The sequence below is a fragment of the Pipistrellus kuhlii genome, unplaced genomic scaffold (genome assembly GCF_014108245.1).
Source record: "Pipistrellus kuhlii isolate mPipKuh1 unplaced genomic scaffold, mPipKuh1.p scaffold_m20_p_14, whole genome shotgun sequence".
NCBI classification, from domain to species: Eukaryota; Metazoa; Chordata; class Mammalia; order Chiroptera; family Vespertilionidae; genus Pipistrellus; species Pipistrellus kuhlii.
In genome coordinates, this window is record NW_023425449.1 from 30495203 (window position 1) to 30512789 (window position 17587).

General features: G+C 39.9%; 1 protein-coding gene and 1 non-coding gene across 2 annotated transcripts in view; one reads left to right on the forward strand and one right to left on the reverse strand.

Annotated features, from left to right (window-relative positions):
- Window positions 1–6198, forward strand: part of DNAJC5B (DnaJ heat shock protein family (Hsp40) member C5 beta) — a 32800-nt gene extending 26602 nt beyond the window's left edge. The window contains exons 4-5 of the mRNA XM_036437086.2: window positions 1641–1812; window positions 5683–6198. Of these exons, the coding sequence (XP_036292979.1) occupies window positions 1641–1812; window positions 5683–5777 (267 nt within the window). The 3' untranslated portion in view covers window positions 5778–6198. The remainder of the gene's footprint in view (window positions 1–1640; window positions 1813–5682) is intronic.
- An 11227-nt stretch (window positions 6199–17425) lies between these two features.
- TRNAR-ACG lies at window positions 17426–17498 on the reverse strand. Its single transcript has one exon. It is a non-coding gene; the product is annotated as a tRNA-Arg (tRNA).
- Between the last annotated feature and the right edge of the window lie 89 nt (window positions 17499–17587).

Genomic DNA, 17587 nt, shown 5'->3' on the forward strand with positions numbered 1-17587 from the left:
ACTGTGCTAAGCACTGAAAATGGTAAGACAAGACAGACAATCTAGTTGAAACAACTAAACAACAAAACAGTATATGAATCACAGAAAATTTTCAGAGAAGAGAAAATTCTGGGAATTGCATAGTAAACATTTTTAAAAGGATGAGAGAAGGAGCTTGTTGGGGCAATGACTCAAGAGTACTGCACAGGAGGGTCTTAGAGGCAGCTGTTGAGCAGGAGGATGTTACAGGTTTGTCTTTTCAGAATATATTTTTATTGATTCTCACAGAGGAAGGGAGAGAGAAAAAGAGATAGAAACACCAATGATAAGAGAGAATCATTGATCAGCTGCCTCCTGCTTCCCCCACACTGGGGATCAAACCCGCAACCCAAGCTGCCCTGACTGGGAATTGAACCGTGACCTCCTGATTCATAGGTAGCCATTCAACCAAGGAGCCACACCAGCTGGGCTGCTGTTTTATTTTTTTAGAGTAATTTACCTAAGTCTATGAAAATGTAGACTATTCAGAGCAAAAAGATGCTAGGTGTGAGGGTGTAACTAAAGCTCCCTCATTCTAAGCCACCCCAACAACTGAGGCCAGAGTCAGATAGATGGCGTGCTGGCCTGGGAAGCCGGGATGGGGCAGGTCAGGTTCCTCAGCCTAAAAGATTCCACCTTAAGTGGAATTGTAGACACACGCAGTGATCTTTATCCCCTCTGTTCCTTTTATTAGATAAAATTTGCATTCTGATTTAAAGATGTATAAACCACTTAAGCACCACGGTAGAAGTTTGTATAGAGTACAAAGGAGGGGAGGGGATCAGGAAACATGTCAAGGAGAGGATCTTGAGACGACTCTGAAACACAGAGTGGTAATTGTAACATGGCTAGGTGGGTACATCTAGGCAGATGAATCCACAGGGAGAGCAAAGCTCTGGCAGATATGGCAGGAACAGGGCATGCAGGAGAAGGGTTGGCAAAGGCCAGATGACCATAGTAAGGAGCTCCGGCCTTATTGGAGAGAGAGCAGAGTAGCTAGCTGCATGAGTTCAAGAGAATATATATATTTTGGGAAGCTCCAGCAGCAACACATAGGGTGGATTAGGAGGCATGGAAGTCAGTTATAAGGTTACTGAAACATAAAGAACAGAGATAACAGGACCCGTTCTCAAGCCCTACCAGCTAGTATAGAGACAGGGGAGAGTGTAAGATATAATGAGGAGAGAAAGTCTGCAGAGACTAAGAGGAATGTGGGTGAGGAAGAGGGAGTTGTCAATAGCTCCTCTGGTGAGAATGATTCTGTCTCCTCAGTTAGATCATGAGACTCAGAGATTTTTTTTGCTTGTTGGTTGGTTGGGTTTGTTTTGTTTGGTTTACTCTTAATAATGATCACCATAACTTAAGATTAAAAAAGAAAATGTCATGCATCATTACTTTGGCTACAAGCCATTTCCTCTGGGTTTTAACTTACTAGGTAAAACTCTATGTGGAATTTTGTTTCCAAGAAAACTAAAAAGAAAATTGCATGCAATAGGGATGAGAGTGCAGGGTGAACCACAGTGTCTTGAGGTCTCTGTAGGTACATAAGTACACACTTAATTTCTGGAGTTCTCACATACCCCACTACCCCTCACCCGTCTTGCTTTTCCTGTTTCTCCTAGGCCCTGTTTGTCATTATTGGCCTCTTGACCGGCTGCTATTTTTGCTGCTGTCTATGCTGTTGCTGCAACTGCTGCTGTGGACACTGCCGGCCCAAATCATCGGAGCCAGAAGAGGACTTCTATGTGTCCCCAGAGGATCTTGAGGAGCAGATCAAGACTGACATGGAAAAAGGTAGAGTACGATGAGAGCAGAGGTAGTGGGTGTCCCTTCATAGGCCTGGCCAAACATTAGGTCCCATGGTGATGGTTATCACTAAAGTGAGAGATATCCATCAACCATGTTGGGGGAACCCCACAGACTGTCAGCTTCTTTTGCAGAGGATGAAAGAATAGTTACTTTGAGCAGCAACAGAGAAAAACAGAGCCTGACACCATTAGAAAGAAATATGCTGATCTAGTCCAATATGCAAAGCTAGTATAATTCATGGTCTCATTACAGGAGCGTGAGCTCTGGGTTCAGGGAGGATTGGGAGTGCCCAGGGGTAGGAGAACCAAGGAAGAAGTTTCTCCCGGGAGAAGCATTTCAGGCTCTTACTTTAGGATCTTTATTCAAATAGAAGGAAATGGACATCAAAAGTCAGCAACCTGTCACTTTTCTTCTTTTTGATTATTTGATAATGAGTTTTGGGTAGATTTGGGGGAGCATGATCTTTTTCCCTTGAAATGTAGCTTCCTTCCAAACCAACACTTTAAAGCTTGCCCTAAACCAAAGCTTGCTCTGTGGACTGCACTATACTCTGATTCTTTGCATCACAATGAAACAAATTCCATGACATCAAGCAGCAGACTGCTTAAAGGCTTGCATGCATCTTTTATTCCCAATCAAATGTGTTGCTGAGTAGTATCCAGTTATTACCCATTCTGACTCCAGCTTCAAGGAAGGAGTCTTCAATCATGTGAATCATGCTTAGTCTCACACCATTTTAGGAATGGGGGGTCAGAAAGGATGGAAGGGACTTTCCTGTAACTTGTGACCCCTTCTTATGGGGTCCAGCAAATGGGGGTTGCTATTACAATTTTTTATTACTGCCCCTAGAGCCAAAGTGTGGGCCCAAGGTGAAATATTATTACTAATGTTCCTTCCCCCCCACCCCCTTTGCCTTACTTGGGATATAAAAAAATAAGTCTTTTAATGGAGGCATAAATATGAAAAAGCACAAGCAAGCAGTATTACTCACACATGGACTAAAAAGAGATATAAATATGCAAACTCCTCTTCAGAAAAGGGCCAGTGAATGGCCTTGGCATAACTTGTCTAAGAATGATGAGCCCAGAGTATTAATCCCAACTGCTCTTTGAGGCAGGTAAAATGTTGAAAGATCATGTCAGAGGTCTCTGGTCCCACTGTTCATCAGATCTCCCATAATATCCATCAATCCTGTCCAGTACTCACTCACTGACAGAGGATAGGAAGGGGAGCACTGTCATCGTCATCCACTGTAAAGAGCAACCTTAACTTGTCTTTTATACTGTGGAACCCTAAACTAGGTGAATTGAACTTAGATATCACAAATCCAGTGTTCACACTTCTCTGAAAAGCCTCAAGGTTTTCCCTTTTTTAATTTTTAAAATTCGGACTGGGGCTGGGGATGGAATCTGCAACCCAACTACATGCCCTTGACCAGGAATTAAACCTACGAATCTTCGGTGTGTGAGCTGGTGCTCTAACCATTGATCACACCAGCCAAGGCAAAGTTTTTCCTCTTTTAAATTAGATCAAAGTTCCACCAGGTCATTTCAGCGGACATTTTTTTGCAGATTTCTTTTCTGGAACAGAAATTCATCCTTGGTGCCAAATTCCAGCCAGGTTTCCTTCCTGCAGGGTGACTGGTGATAAGTCTATGTGTCTCACTGTTCTCAGTTCTGATGCCCCCCAGAGCTAGCAATTCCATTACAGAGGTCAGATTCTAGACTAAGTAAATTATGATCCCATTTTACTCTATTACTAAGTATCGCATGATCTCACTTATAAGCGGAATATTATGGAGAAAATAAACTGACGAATAAAATAGACCACCCTCCCAAAGAAGACTTAATCAAGAGGAAAAAGTTTTATTCCATTCCTATGTATTTAAAAGCTCCAATGCAGAATTAATTCAGGTTTTGTAGGGCTTGAAACTTATACAATTTGGGAGATAGTCCTCTTTACAAAAAAGAACACAAAATTACAAATGCAAAATTAAATCAGAAAGTAAATATTTATTTAGAATGAGAAAAAGAAATCCCAACAAAGTGCAAAGCTTAAAAACTGCCAAATAACATAAATATCACAAAATCCAGAAAAACAGCAGTAGTTTATTTATTTATTTATTTTAAAATAAATTTTTATTGTTCATATTATTACAAATGTTCCTTCCCCCCCCTTCCATTGCTCTCCTCCACCAGGTTCCCATCCCACCCTCTGCCCTTTCCCCACCCCCCATTGTCCTCATCCATAGGTGCACAGTTTATGTTCAGTCTCTTTCCACATCCCCCTCACCCCTTTTCCCCAAGAATCGTCAGTTCACTCCCCTTCCATACCTCTGATTCTATTATATTCATTCACCAGTTAATATTGTTCATCGGATTTTTTTTTAATTTCCTTGGTTTTTAGATTCACTTGTTGATAGTTACGTATTTGTTGTTCAAAATTTTTATCTTTATTTACTTTCTCTTCCGAAAGAACCCCCTTCAGCAATTCATATAATTCTGGTTTGGTGGTGATGAACTCCTTTAGCTTTTTTTTATTAGTGAAGCTCTTAACTTTCATTAACTGCAGTAAATCCACCACCACTACTCCTCAGTCTAACATTTCATTATGAGAATTCATGCCTTATTTGAAGTGAAGTACATGAGTTAGTCTCAGACTTTTATTCCACTAATTCAAAGACTTAATGTAGTTTACTGGTATAATTAGTGCAATTTAAGGCTTGTGAGGATGAAAATGAAGATTTCATGTGAAGACTATACTTTCTGGATCCTGATCCTATTAATGGGTTATGGTCTCTTCCATTCTGCAAAAGAAGGCCCACTTAAAGTTGTTTAAGAAAGGGCACTTGAAAGTAGCTACTAGTCACTTGGATATCAAGTTACTCGTGACAAATGATAAGCAGCATACATCAAGATTTGAGTCCGTTAGAAGGCACATGTAAGACATTGGAGCTTTTTCATATTTTATTCTATTTATTCTGAAATAGAATAAAATATAGCAAACATATTCTCACTTAGAGGATTTTTTATTATCCTATGTTTAATCTAATCACAAAATCCTAAGATTTTAGGTATCTACCTTCATCTTCCCACAATTTTTCTAACAGACTGAGGTGGGGGAAGTTTTCTGTCACTATTTCTTTCAGTATGTTTTCGATATCTTGCTCTCTCTCATCTTCTGGGACCCCCATATAGAGGGAGTAGGAAGGGAAGTAAGGATCATTGAAAAAGAAGAAGAATTTAATATCTTCCTTGGTGCCCTTTTTCTGGTCTATAAAGTGTGGTGAATGCTGAACAGCAAATGTAGTAAATGTCTCCGCGCCAAAACTCAAGACTAATAAATTTCCTTGCAGATTTAGAGGTGTGGTGATTTACAGAGCACATAACCATTTTGAGTACTGGCTTTATGTAGGGAGCTTCCTATTAGACTCTTTAAGCAAACTCTGGGTTTTGGCCTCTCTCCCAATGAGAGCCTTATATTATGCTATTGTGCACTGCACAATTCTAGTGGACATTTTTCATATAATATATATTATAGTCTATATAGTATGTAGTGGGCCTATCTTCATTCTCATAAGATGGTAAAAACTAAACCAAGTTCAGCAATTGCCTCAAACTGAAAGTTGGGTTCAGTGCTTTGGTTTTATATTTCTAAAGAAGTATATTTCTATAGAAGAGTAAGGACAGTGTCTCCTTCTTTCTGAAGTCCTTTAAATGATAACCATCCTCAATATCTTACAAATTGAATTGATTTGCCAATCATCATTTCAACAAAAATATCTACCACTTGCCCCATTAAAGAAAACATAGCATGATAAGAGGGTATTTATTGTTTTGCTTTGTTTATTTTTAGATTTGGACTTTCCAGTTGTTCTACAGCCTACAAATGCAAATGAGAAAACACAGCTAATCAAAGAAGGATCTCGAAGTTATCTCACAGACTCTTAATACTGAGCCCATTGAAGGTCTGCAGTACCTCCTCTTGGTTCACCCATACCTCCAGGTGGCCATGGGGAGAGGACAAGGGGCATGAAATGCTGTGAAATTTTCCACATTTGTATTTTATTTTTAGGTTAGGGAAAGACAACTTTCCCTATATAACTTTCCAGTATGCAAACTTACTCTTTGAGTAGAACTTCTACTGAAACATTCCATTTCAACGAATAAAGACTTGAAGAGTTGTTTTATGCTCCTTGCATGAGGTAAAACAGTGGCACTGGACAGGCTGTATGAGCTTGCCTTTTTGTGAGCCAGACCTCACTCCTTACAGACTAAAAAATTTTTCTGAAGCAAAGGCCACTTTTCATCTATCTAGCTAAATGCAATATTCATATTTGCCATAAATATCAGCAAAATATATAGGAGAATATAGGAGGAATTTTTCATGTGTGGAAAATATTTAATATGGCTACCGAAACATTTAAAGAGGCAGAAAAATTTATTAGGTAAAAAAGACAAACCATATTATTTTAAAGTATATTTTTGAAAGATTTAAAATTTTAACTTGTTGAAAACTGACAAAACCAGGAAAAAAACAGGTTTTGTGTGTGCTTTTAGACTGGCATAAAAACAAAAACAAAACTCCAACCTGGTTAAATGTTATAAATGATCCAGAAAATCATTATGAGCTCAAGCCAGTCCCAAACAATGTGTTGATTATTTTTATGTAAAAAATTATTTCTGTATAACTGGCCTAGATTAGCTACACTAAAGAAAAACAACAACACAAGAGGTAAAAAGTAGAATTCTAAATTCTATAGCCTAAATTTAAAGGCATATCACTTACCCCATTTTTGGTGGGATTAATTACATTGATGAGAAAATGTTTATCTCTGTGCATGTTAAACATTTAAACTTAGAGGTTATCTTTACATTCACTTATTTGATCCAGATATTCATTATGTGCTATTTCTGAACAGTATAGCAGCAAAAGTGTTTGCTTTTCAAGGTCTTTCTTAGATCTTTCTATGACATTGCATTTTCAAGATTTTGTGTTGTGTTTTTATATGATATTATAAGATGTCTTTTCCCCCCCCCCCCCCCAGTTTCTTATTTCCCTACCACCAAATAACAGTTAATTAAGGTTAAATATACATTGTGAGAATTGGTGTGATGCCTCTTACAGTTCTGATGTCATTAAAACTCTGCTCTAACTCTTGAGTTACTGGATTTTTTTTTTTTTAATTGACAGAATCAAGTAGAAAGGGCCTTGGTTTGAGAGTTAAGAAACTTTCTAATCTCAGTTCTAATTAATTATCCCTTTGATCAAGTGAGATAAGAATAATATAGCTAATCTCCCTATGACTCTGTTTTCATATCTGCTGTCATCTTTAGTAAGACCAGATGAAAGAGTTGAGGTTAAAGAACTCTAACAAGTCAAGTGTTTAACAAATATAAAGTGATCTTGCATAAATTTGTATATGTTGGTACTCATAGAAAAATGTGATGTGAATTTCTTCTGTATATAAACTCTCACTCAACAAGACCTATGAACATACTCAATACTAACAGCCCAAATGACAAGCTCAGAACTCTGAGGTAAATAGCTCTACCTGTGGATAATTTGAACCACTACATTTCTTTCCTGAAGACTGCAAAGGTCAGGCCTATCCTATATATATAATTAAAGGCTAATATGCAAATCGACCAAATGGTGGAATGACCGTTGCTATGACATGCACTGACCACCAGGGGGCAGGTGCTCAATGCAGGAGCTACCCCTGGTGGTCAGTGTGCTCCCACAGGGATAGCACTGCTCAGCCCGTGGCAGTGGTGGGAGCCTTTCCCGCCTCCTCAGCAGATCTAAGGATATCCAACTGATGGCTTAAGCCTGCTAGAGGGCGCAGGCTGGACTGAGGGATCTCACTGAGTGCATGTATTTTATGTACTGGGCCTCTAGTTTTATAATGACAACCTACACATAACAAATCTCAGCTTCTCTTTCTCTCCCAGACCTCATTTTTCTCTCTTACATGGAGTTTTTTACTTCCATTCCCAGCTTGCTCAAGGAGCTGGTACAAGGATGGTTAAGATGAGAACAGGACATGAATCAGAATCAGAATCAAATAGTGAAATTAAATTCCTAAAGGGGTCCTGACCAATATTTCTCACAAAGGCTAGTTTCTAGTTACAAGGATGTGTGGCAAATGCAAGCACATGAACACCGATAAATGAGGAAATGAATTACATAGAATGTCCCTTGGCTACAGACACAAATATCATCAACTCTTAATCTGAGGAGGAGCCACTTAAACATCTTTTGGAAGTCAAGGGGCAGCAGCTGCCGTCTGGAATCACCAGCAGTTATTCTGAATCCGCAAACATCTTAGCAGAGAAGCATCAAGGAAAGAAGGGTTATGCTGACCATGATACTCAGCAATTTTTGCATGGCCTTGGTTCATGCAGGGTCAAATGAACCACCCACTTTAGTGGCTCACTGTTTAATCCTGATCTCTAGGATACCTGCATAGGGGATTTCATATAAAGTTTTATAGTCCATCCATTTATTTTTGCTGTCTTACATTAGAACATAATAAAAATATGCATTTTTCTTCACCAAAATATGCATTTCTTAATTCTTTGAGAATAAATGACATTCTATTTCTATATTTCAAATGACATGTAGGCCAAAACACATTTGATATGGCCTCGCCTGAATATACATGATCATCTCACCTACAGAGAATTCCAATGAAGGCTACATGATCTCTGTGGCAGGCACAATAATGGCCTCCCAAAATGTGCATGTCCTAATTTCCAGAACCTGTGAATATATCACCTTTCATAGTAAAAAGAACCTTGCAAATGTGATTATTAAGAACCTTGAGATGGGGTGATTATCCTGGGTTATAAAACTGGGTTCAATCTAATCACATGGGTCCTTAAAAATGGAGAGAGAACCTTTCCTGGCTATGGAGAGAGGGAAAGATGTGAGTACAGAGGAATGGTCAGAAAAATGTACTGGAAGGAAGATCAAAGAATGGTCAGAGATATGATTTCAAGGGGGAAGAGGTTGGGGCCATGAGCTAAGGTATACAGGCAGCTCTAAAAGCTGAAAAGGTCAAGGAAATGGATTCTCCTCTAGAGCCTCCAGGAAGAAACACAACCCTGTTACCACCTTGATTTTAGCCCAGTGACCCTGTGTCAAACTTCTGACCTTCGGAAGTTTAATAATGAATCAGTGATCCCCACTTATTTCTTCATTGTCTCCTTGTCGCTTCTCTTCCCCATTTCTCAGTACTCCATCCCCTTTCCTGTCCCCCTCCCTCTCCCATTTCTACCTTTGTTCCACTTGACCTTCATTTCTCTTTTTTTATCTCCTAAACTCTCTGCTCACCACTGTCAACTCTCCAGCTTAACTTTTACTTGTCTTCTATTTATTTATTTTTTAATAATTCTTTATTGTTGAAACTTATATCCCCCTCCAGCCTGCCCCCACCCTCTGCCCCAGGCCCTCACCACTCCATTGTCTGTGTTCATGGCCATACATATGCTCAGTGGCCACATTATTATGATCTCTAAACACATAATAATCTGCCCCCCCCCCTCTCTCTCTCTCTCTCTCTCTCTCTCTCTCTCTCTCTCTCTCTCTCTCTCTCTAAGGGGATATGGATGGCTGGCCGGCCTGCCTGCTGATTGAACTCCTGGTAGAGGGGACAATTTGTATATTAGCCTTTTATTATATAGGATATACACTGAGTGGCCAGATTATTATGAGTTCAGAGATCAGTATATGCATACAAGGTCCTTGGTTGATTACCTCCCACTCACCTATCCTCCCTCACCTTCCCTCTGAGATTTCACACTCTGTTCCATGCTTCCATGTCTCTGGATCCACTCCATTCATCAGTTTATTCTGTTACTTGAATTCCACATATAAGTTAGATCATGTGATACTTGTCTTTCTCTGACTAATTTCACTGAGCATGATACTCTCTAGATCTCTCCATGCTAACTAAAAGGCATTTACTGGTCTCTTAGATAAACTGAACTATTATAAATATTCCACAACTGGTGAGGGAGGGAGAGATTGGAAACAGTCTGGGTAATAGAATATTCTTAAAGAAACATCTTTTTCCCCTTCAAACACAAATAATCACCATGCTACCATGTTTCCCCAAAAATAAGACATCCTCCGAAAATAAGACATAGTGCAACTTTGGGAGAAAAAATTAATATAAGACCCTGTCTTATTTTTGGGGAAACAGGATAATAAGCAAAGGGGGAACAAAATTACTTTTCAAACAATTCTCTGAGTGTATTGACCAATAGAAATAATTTATAATGACCACATTCATTATTAAAATGTACAATATTTAAATGTATTGAAAGGTAATTTATTGAAACATTATTTTTGTTTTATCCGTAGTGCTTTAGCAGAGTGAAAGGAATAAGTATTCTACTACCGAGTTTCATCTTTAAAAGTCACTCTCTTATTTCCACAGCATTAGAGGTTTAAAAAAAAAAAAAGTAGCCAGACACCTGGAAAATAATACCCAGGCTCTTGTTTGGGAGCTTGGGCTGTTTAGAAGGTCTATTAGAAATGTGTGCACTGAAATCTGAGGGAGAGAAACACCCTCATCACGAATGGCCTCTAGATTAAGGATGGGTTTGGGAGTTTTGTGGTGTGTGTGTGTGTATTTCCAGAGTAGCCCACACTTGTGTCCCTACAGGGGAGAGCTGCTATGATGAGGTAACACTTGGATATGGCTGGCTGACAAACTTTAGCCATGGCTTTGCAGCTATAATGAAAGATTCCTGTGCCAACATCTGGCTCCTCCAGGGAACCACACAGGGTTGGATACTAAGACCTCAGGGAAAAAACACCACCACCAGATTGAGGCAAGATTGGGGGCTTAAAACTCACTTGGAGGATAGAGACATACCCCCTGCTGATCCCTTACAACCAAAGGATGGGGAGGGACTCTCAAAACCTGGCTGAGGTATATTTCTTGCTATGGTATTTAACTGCAGCTCTGAGTCAGAGTTAGATTGATTTAGAAATGTAATGTACTTAGAGCATGGAGACTTCCCTGGACTTTTTCTGAAATGTCTCCATTTGTTTCCTGGACCACTCTGCTTAGAATTATAACACCCACCTAAACCCATTCTTCTCTATTTTTTTCTCCTTCCACCAACATACTTTTTGTCTTGGTTATTGTCTGTCTCCCACACCACAAGGGCAAATATTTTTTTGTCTGTTTTTATGTCCTGCTGAATCCTCAGTACTTAAAACAGTGCCCGATATAGGATAGACCATCAGGGACATTTTGTAAAATGAATAAGTTAACCTGCGGCATAGAATAGAGAAGTTCCTACTGCTAGAAACACAAATGCTGCCGGAATCCTTAGTTTTTAAGGGAGGCTTAGAATTAAATTAATGAGAAAATTAGACATGTTAGCTTGGCACCCAATCAAGGCTCTGATCCAATTACAGAGTTTTGTGTGTTTTTTTTTGTTTGTTTGTTTTTTTTTTTAAAGTTCAGCACCCTGCCCTCCCTTCTCACTGATAGAAAGAAAAATGTCTATTTCCAGGGTACCAGTTCTTCAAGCAGAGAAACCTCCTCCTGCTCTCCAAAAGCCCCCCTTTCCAGACTGCAGCCCTCCTATGCACCGAAGTCTTAATTAATCTTCACATTGTTCCTGAGCAGTTCTAGACTATGAAGCACAAAAAATTTAGATTATACATATAACCAGTTTCTGTTAAGCACACCCATTTCCTAATCGTAGATGGCTCAGATTGGCATTGATTTCCAGAACTACATTTTACATCTGTATTTTGTACCATGCTAAAAAACAAAGTAGGGAACTAATAAGTGCCTACTAGTTAGTTGATTAATTCTCACAATATATAATATTTCTGAGAAAAGCTTTTTTCCAAAAGGAGACTTAAACATCTTCAATGCCAGATGAATGGGTAGAAGTGGGACACAACTTGGAATTTTCATGCTGTTCCAGGGCTGTCCCCAAGAAGCAGAACTGAATTCCTAGAATCATATTATCAGCAGTTACAGATGTTACACATTCTGCTCACCACTGGGCTGTCAACTGAGCTTTCTAATAGACAAAAATCCAGTTATCAGCTTGCCAATGCCTGAGAGCCCACCAGACACATCTTTGTTCTTAGGGCCAGAAAGAAGGGTCTTACCTTGTGAGGGTTTTTCCCTTTACTTCTGAGCAATCTGCTCTGGTATCCAAGTATCTCTGCTCCTGAGATGTCCAAAATCATTTTTGTCAGTCAAAGTTTCATTTTTCCTGGTGAAGAGGAATTGGGGAACATTTTTAGGGGAGATTTTTACTTCAGTAATGAAATGCCAACATTTCAAGTTTTTTTAAACTATTTGTACACATATATGTTAACTATTTACAAAACTGTCATTTTTCAGGGGTACTTATTATAATTGCAGAAAGTAACATTTTAAAGCTAGTCTAGGTTTAAAAGTAACAAATGAAAGCCATCAGACAATGAAAATATTGACATATTGATTGACTTATTAGCATAACAGTTCTATGCAAAATGCCTTCATTTATAAAGTTTATTGTGCCCTAGCTGGTTTGTCACAGTGAATAGAGTGTTGGCCTGAGGACTGAAGGGTCCCAGATTCTGGTCAAGAGCACATGCTTGGGTTTTGGGCTCGATCCCCAGTAGGTGGCAAGCAGGAGGCTGCTGATCAATGATTCTCTCTCTTCATTGGTGTTTCTGACTATCTCCCTTCCTCTCTGAAATCAATAATATATATATATATATATATATATATATATATATATATATATATATAAACACACACATATATATATGTGTGTGTGTGTGTGTGTGTGTATTTAGAAAAAATAAAAAGTTTATTGTATTTAGGATGAATTTATTTGTAAACACAATAAAAAATTTTTAAAAAATAAAATAAAATGCTTAAAGGCACAGTGCAGAAGTGTTGCCTAGTGTTCCCTAAGTGTAAGAAGTTATAAAGTACCTTATGGAGAAAATATATATGTTAGATAAGCCTCTGTTTGGCTGTGAGTTCAATGTTAATGAATCAATAATACACTAAATACAGCGTTTAAACCGAAACACACACATAAAACAATGCATGTATTGATCACTTAATGAAAATGTTGTGTACAGAGGCTCCCAGGAACTTAACCCTATATTCCTCTAGGAGCAATATTCAGTATTCACTAAATCAGTATTTGTGGTAATTTTATAAAACCTAACTGCAAGTACCAAGAATCAACTACATCTCCCCTAGAGTTCTCCAGAATGGCTCCCTTTCTGATCTCAAAAACAATCTACGGTTTCTCACAAATAGATTTTTTTTTCTTTTTTTTTTTGACACAGCATATATTTACAGAAAGCCACAGATGAGAATTCAGTAAATTTGACTTCAGCCCCACTCCCTCAATCTGGGGGGTCATCCTAAAGAAATTATTATTTCTTGATAGAGCTTCCTGATCTGTAGAACAGTTTCCTTGAAAATGCTTTCTTATGCATATGTGTAAGGTACGTTTCAAGCTGTACCTTGACATAACTTCTGTGGAGCACCACTGTTAACAAAGTAAGAGAGTTCTAGAGGTAAGAGAGTTCACTTTAATAAATGGAACATTCTTTTATTCCCAGAATGTCCTGGTCATCGTCTGACCAAGTCTAGCCTCAAAAGCCACCTTTCAACCTCCTTCCTCCTAGGAAGCAGTCCAGTAGTCCACTCTCTATAATTCAATTGTTTAACTGGGGACAGGGGGACCAAGTAATACTAAGGAGAGAGTCCTGACTGTTGACTCATGATATCTGAGACCTCATCTGCCATTGTGCATTGTTATTGAAGGTAAGTCATTTCACATCTCTGGGTATCAGTTCCTCTATTTTTAAACCATTTCTACTACATGCAAACAAAAATGCAAACAATACAAAAGAATGCAGGAAAGAACCAAATTTCTCTTTCCTCACCATCCCTATATTAGTTTGCTAGGATTACCATAACAAAATACCAGACTGAGTAGCTTAAGCAATAGAAATTTATTTTCTCATAGTTGCAGAGGCCAGAAGTGTAAGATCAAGATGTCAGGGGTAGGGAGTCAGGGGTGGGGAAGGGGGGTTTGATTTCTTATGAGGTCTCTCTCCTCGGCTTGCAGATGGTCATCTTCCTGCTACGTGTTCACATAGCCTTCTTTCTACGTGTGCACATTTGGTGCCTCTCTTTTTATAAAAACACTAATCACATTGGTTTATGGCCCACCAAATCAACTCCTTTTAATTACCTCTGTAAAGGCCCTATCTCCAAAAACGGTCATATTATGAGGTACTGGGAGTTAGGGTTTTAATATTATAATTTGGGGGGTGGGGGATCTCAAATTAGCCTGTAACACATGCTATCAATTGTGCCCAATTTCAGTTTGCTGTCATTTGGACCATGAGCTCTTTATAAAGCTCTTTGTTTCTTTTTTGGTTTTTAGAAATTCCTAATCCTATATAATAAAACCCTAATATGCAAACCAACCAAATGGTGGAACAACTGGTCATTATGATGTTCACTGACCACCAGGAGGCAGATGTTCAATGTAGGAGCTGTCCCCTGGCGATCAGTGGGCTCCCATGGGGGAGCACCACTCATCCAGAAGCCAAGCTCACAGCTGATGAGCACAGTGGCAGTGGCGGGAGCCTCTACTGCCTTCGAGGCAGTGCTAAGGACTCCTCAGGAGATGTCTGACTGCCGGCTCAGGCCTGCTTGGTGGACATCCCCCAAAGGGTCCCAGACTGCAAAAGAGTGTCCCTCCCCCAAGTGCACAAATTTTTGTGCACTGGGCCTCTAGTTATCTTTATAATTACCTATTTGCACGTAACAAATGGCTCCTGTTAACCTCCTTAATGACGGTGAGGGGCTGGAGATTTATTTCATCAAGCTCTGTTGATGTAGTGATTTGGTATATAATCACAGAAATCAAAATCTCAGGTTTGTTGATTGTACCTTCTGTTGTTTTTCCATACTGCAAACGTCTTTTTTCTTTCTGTATATCTTTATGATCTTTTCACTGGGATCCTAGGAAGGAGGGGATACAATCATATATTCCCAACCATAAGCCTAGAGGTGAGCTGCCCTGATGGTTGCATATAATTTTGACTCCGGACACATTTCATGGGACAGTGGTGTGCATCTAACTGAGGCCAGACAAAGAAGAGTTTTGGCTGAAAAAGAGAAGTGAGTCTCTAGTTGATAAAGGTTAGTCCGTTTGGGTTGCTCTAACAAAAGATATACCACAGATTGGGTGGCTTATAAACAATATTTATTTCTCACAGTTCTGGAGGCTGAACGTCTGCGATCAGGCTGCCAGCATGGTCAGGTTCTGGTGAAGACCCTCTTCCCACTTGCAAACTTTTTAACTTCTGCGTCCTCACATAGTGGAAGAAGGGAAGGTTCTCTCTGGAACCTCTTTTATTTTAAAAAAAAAATTATTTTTAAAATCTATATTGTTCAAAGTATTACCATATGTCCCCTTTTTTCTCTTATTGACCCAATATGGCCCACCCCTGCCTGGACCCTCTTTTATAAGCACACTGATCCTGTTGGTAAGGGCTCTGACCTCGTGTCCTAATCACCTCCCATAGGCCCCCACCTCTTATTGAGCATTTGGTTTTCAACACGTGAATTTGAGGAGACACAAGTATCCAGTCTACAGCAACAGACTGAGAGAGATAAAGGATAAAGGTCAGGAACTTTTTTGGGGGGGGAGGCAGCACCATGTTTTCAACTCTGCACTAGAGCAGCGATTTTCAATCTTTTTCATCTCCTGGTACACCTAAACTAAAATTACTAAAATTCTGTGGCATACCAAAAAAAAAAACCACATTTTTGCTAATCTGACAAAAAAAAAATAGGTATAACTAGATTCATTCACACTCATGGCTATTGTTGTTGGCTGTTGTCATATTTTTATTTGACAATGTAAGGGATAAGAGGTCAATGCCCCTAACTAGTCAGGTGTTTGCATGTTTTATAATTTCTTTTTTTTTTTTTTCCCTTTTTCTTGACTTTTTACAGAGAGGAAAGGAGAGGGATAGAGTGTTTGAAACATCATGAGAGAGAAACATCAATTCAGCTGCCTCCTGCACCTCCCCCCTCCCCCACTGGGGGTGGGCCCGCAACCAAGATACATGCCCTTGACCGAAATCAAACCTGGCACCTTTCAGTCCGAAGGCCGACACTCTATCCACCGAGCCAAACCAGCTTTGGCATGTTTTACAAATTCTTGAAGCACATTGTTGAAAATCGATACACTAGAGAAGTTTAAGAGGAACTGAGAAGCACTGGGAGAAAAACCATTAAGAAGGCCCAGTTCTATTTCCTTGGTTTTCCTGGGACACCTTGTATCTTTATAAAAATTGGCTTACACTAACTATGTAAATTTCTGTCACAAGTATGAGAGCCAGGTATCTTTCACCATCTTGGCCCTCTTGGAATGTGGTCTGGCTGGCTGGTGGAGGAAAGGGTGTATCCAAAAGGGGTTAGACAAGGGTCCAGGGTTCCTGCCACATTGCAACCATAAAGTGAAAAGGTACAAATAAGATGGAGGCTCTTTTCTCTCCGCCTAAGTTTACAAGTATCTGTCCATAAACTGAGGGGACGGGTATAACGCATCTCCCAACTTCCCACAAAGATAATACTTTTTTTTTTTAAAACTCTCAGAAACACTACTAACTTCAAAGATATATGAATTTATTACCTGTGAAAATGCCAAAATGTTCAGTAAGAAATAAAACCCACCATTGTTTTGTTCAAATAGTCTCTGTGCTTGTCCCCCAAGCTCTAAAATTTTAACTTCTTTTAACCATATTTGTGTAGCCTGAAAAGGAAATCGTTTTCCCACTTGAAAACCAGTCCTTTCCTTTTCTCTTCCCGAACTTTGCATTTTACTAAAACTTTTATTTTGGGGAATTGCTATCTTCCTTGGAGTGTCTTAAGAAAGAATTCTAAACTCCTCTCCACAAATAAGATGAATACAGTTAAAAAAAGTAAAAATAAAAAAAAGACTGTTTGCTCAAACCAATATAAAGCCCTCTTGGGTTAAAAGACTTGAGAGCAGAACCGCAGCCCTTGGGTGAGTTTCACGTCAGTTTCACGTTGTGTTTACCACGGAGGAGGGGCTCAATACCCTTAAAACTTACATAAACAAAACAGGCCCCAGGTCAAAAAGTCACTTAAATCACCTTCACTTCCGGCCTCCGCAGGGCCGGGACGGGTGTGGGTTTCTCCGGGGACGCGGTGACTGTCCACCTGCACCTCCGGCGGAAGTAGCCTGGAGTGGGACCCGCTGTCACCGGAAATGTGTGCGGGCCTCACCTGGCAGCCTCCCACCTGGACTCACGGGAGTGGCCCGTCCGACCTCGGTGTGTGTGGCCTTAGTGTTCCAAACTCTGAGCCAAGTTGGACGGTGCGAAGGGCCCAAGAGCCACAAATGACTCTGGGCATTTTGGGTATTGGTGGTTTTGGAGGAGGCAGAAGAAGGAGTGATCTCGGGGGCGAGTGTGCGGGGTTGTTTGGATGATCTGTGGCGAGTGTGCGGGGTTGTTTGGATGAACTGTGGTTTTAAAACGTGAGGTGACAAAACGCCGAGCCAGGTAGGAGTCGAACCTACAATCTTCTGATCCGTAGTCAGACGCGTTATCCATTGCGCCACTGGCCCCTTCCGCTGGGGAGCACCGGGGGGTAGGCAGACCATAGAATCGTCAGCCTCATCAAGCCGTCACCACCCGATAGGCAGCAGGAAAGGAA